At 26.3% G+C, this 3,226-nt stretch overlaps 2 protein-coding genes across 6 annotated transcripts in view; both read left to right on the forward strand.

Annotated features, from left to right (window-relative positions):
• LOC117171735 (alaserpin-like) overlaps nt 1–3,226 on the forward strand; it is a 114,008-nt gene that overhangs the window by 76,537 nt on the left and 34,245 nt on the right. Inside the window, exon 8 of one of the 5 annotated variants that reach the window (XM_033359318.1) lies at nt 65–213. The exons of 3 other annotated variants lie outside the window; for them this stretch is intronic. In XM_033359318.1, coding sequence (XP_033215209.1) covers nt 65–198 — 134 coding nt within the window. In that variant the 3' untranslated portion in view covers nt 199–213. Of the gene's footprint in view, nt 1–64; nt 214–3,226 lie in introns of those variants that run through there. One more of the 5 variants, XM_033359312.1, reaches the window with a different exon arrangement.
• The window catches only part of LOC117171736 (probable chitinase 2), a 149,456-nt gene that overhangs the window by 16,079 nt on the left and 130,151 nt on the right, over nt 1–3,226 (forward strand). The gene's annotated exons all lie outside the window — the stretch shown is intronic.

Consider the following 3,226-nt stretch of genomic DNA (forward strand, 5'->3'; position numbering starts at 1 on the left):
CTAATAAAATAAAATAGAAAAAAACAGAGGCGATACAAAAGTAAAATGAAATTGAATGTTTCAGAATTTGAAATCGGATTCAGAATGTTATTGTCAGATCCCAAAGCAGAATTTGAGGTGAAGCACCCTGCCCTAGTGTTTCTTAGTTACGAAGAAGCAGTTATTTTTTCTGCACATATTGTCGAACCAAAAATTTAATTAATTTTAACTCTTTATACAATTTACAGATAGAATAGTTTGATAATTATAATTAAAATAGATAAATAAATATCTAGTAATAAAGAGAATATAAATAATTAGGAACTTCATTTTATTAAGATCCTTTGACTCGAAAATGCGTATTTGATTTATTTTGATTGAATTATGAAAACAAATTTTTTTATAATATAATAAATGATGATATTTTCAAGTGAGTTTTACTGATAGTGTCAGTGAATTCAATAATACGACTAAAAAATCTTTCAATTTTGCCGTTATGCACTTTAATAAGAAAAGATGGGCCACCAAGATACCTTATAACAATAACATTTCACACGCCTAATTTTGAACTTCCATTTCACATAGTCCCAGAAAAATGCATTAGAAATTTATATTTATTTATGTTTCGAGTCATTTAATGTCGCACAAAAGTGAATCTTATTTGCAAGTTTATTAAAATAAAACTGAGCCATTGTCATCTATTTTAATCAAATTTAAATATTGAATATTAGTTCATTATAGTTCTTATTAATTCTCAAATTGAATAGATCGAATCCATTTCAAATCAGGCAGGTTCTACACTTGAAGTTGCAAAATCTCTTAAGGAAGAAAAATGTTGTTTGTTAGAGGAAATTAGGCGATACGTATTTTTGCGATTTGTGAAAAAAAATTGTTACGGAGTTATGCGTATTGGAATTTTTAGCTTTGTTTTTCAAAAACAGTAATTTTTTTTAAAACTTATATAGCTTTTGACCTAATTGAGATATTTCAGATTTCTTTCCAGATTCTGAAAAAACTCACGGTGATATGTTTTTCCAATTTTTGGTTGAATTTTTACTATCATTAAAAAATATCTTGTGAGTTTTATATGGGCTAAATAATTTTTATTGTTAGAAGATTTCTTTTTATAACATCGAGTTTTTAAATTCTTTGCTGAAATAATTTAAGTTACAAAAATAATGCCAAAACGCGTAATTTTTTGACTAAAAAGTTTTTTAACAATATATTTAAATACATTTCACATCTATTCAGATATTTTTCAATAATACGATTGAGCTTTTAAATTATTTAAAAAATAAATAATACCTGGGCCAACAGTTTTAGATTTTTATTATCCATTTATTCAGATTCTTCATTACAGCCTTCATGATCCAAAGAGGAATCACTGTTGAAAAATATCTGGATAAATGTGAAATATATTGAAACATTTTGATAAAAAACTTTTTATTTAAACAATTTCTTGTTTTGGCATTATTTTTGTAACTTAAATTATTTCGGCAAAACATTTAAAAATTCGATTTTAGACAAAAAATCTTTTAACGATAAAAATTGTTTAGCCCACGTGAAACTCACAGGAATTTTTTTTTATACGCACATATTTTCTTCTAAAATAATGAACAAAAATGGTGGGTATTTGCATAAGCCTAAAGTGAAGAGAATTTTTTTTGCCTATGAAAATTGATTTTTCGTATTTTCCTCGGAAATGGTGTAAGATATCATAAATTAATCAAAGAAATTTTTATAGAACTATCTTAACTGTGGAAAATATTTTCTTAATATTTTTTTTGTATCTATTTTTTTTGCAAGAAAAACGCGAGAAATTGATTTTATGAAAAAAAATTCTCCTGGTCACAAAAGTTATTTAGCCCGCATAAAACTGACAGGGTATTTTCCTTATGATAGTACAAATTCAACCAAAAATTGGCACGAAATATAAGTGCGGGTTTTTTGAGAAACAACGCTAAAAATTCAAATACGTATAAATCCGTAAAAATTTGTTTTTTCACAAATCGCAAAAATACGCATCACCTAATTTCCTCTAAAAAACAACATATTTCTAACTTGAGAGATTCTGCGACTTCAAGTGTAAGAGCCGCCTGATTTGAAATGGATTCGCTCAATAGATTTATTTAATTGAGTCTTCTTGAAAGACCTGATTGTGAGCCTGCGAGGTCCTGAACCAATACAACCACCTCCGAAACATTTCGAAATAAATAGGCCAACGTACTTTCAGCTCACACGTGAAAATCTTCCTTTTTTTATTGGGAAATTCGACGAAACCAAAAATGAATTAATAAGTATTTAATTACCATGCACAATAAGACGTTGTACAGTTTAAATCTGCGACAGTAAAGATCTTATATTTTTGGGTGCATAAACATGACTGGTTTTATTTATAAAAAAATACACAGTAAATATAATGAAATACAATCAGGTCATATCACAATGAAATACAATATTGGGAAAATTGTAGTATTTTTGCAGAAATTGTGAAATTGTATATTATTGCTCGAATTCTAGCAGAGATTGTAGTTTCTGATAGGTTTCTTTCTATTTCTTTTTTAACCGTTGAAAAACGCACAAAATTACAAATAACTACAAGTTTTTCCTAGAAATCAGATGCTTTTAGAATATTTCATATGTGATATTGTACTGAATATTCTTTTTTTCAGTAAGTTATAAGTTTTATATCCTTTAAAATTGTTGACGCAATTTAAAAATAATTTGTTAAAATTGAAAATGGGCCGTGTTGTGGCGGTTTTCTGAAAATCTCTAAACTCAATTTTTTTCAAAACGGCCAACGTTTCTTTTTTTTAAACAATAAAATATTTAAAATCTTTGGAAACAAATTTCAATGTGTATATTGATAAGTGAAAAAATTGTGTTGACAAATGTTTGTAAAGTTTTATTGTTTTATGAAAAATACAATTAGAGCAGACTTTATTATTATGTCACAGAAAACTTCGAAAAAAAACAAGATTAATAAAGTTAGGAAAAAAAAGTTAGGAAAAAATAATAGGATGACCTTTTAAAAAATTAAGTTTAAAGATTTTACAGAATATAAAGTGCGTCATTAACTTTAAAAGTTCTAATAATAATAATTTATTGAAAACAATTTCTCGTCTAATTGTTGAAAAACTTGTCTGAAATCTAATAATGCAACTTAAAACAGTTTTAATTTAGGAAAAATTAAATTAAGTAGAACATATATTTGCGCCTTCAAGTTGCAATTTACATAAAACTCTCG

This window comes from Belonocnema kinseyi, chromosome 4 (assembly GCF_010883055.1).
Source record: "Belonocnema kinseyi isolate 2016_QV_RU_SX_M_011 chromosome 4, B_treatae_v1, whole genome shotgun sequence".
In the NCBI taxonomy this organism is placed as follows: Eukaryota; Metazoa; Arthropoda; class Insecta; order Hymenoptera; family Cynipidae; genus Belonocnema; species Belonocnema kinseyi.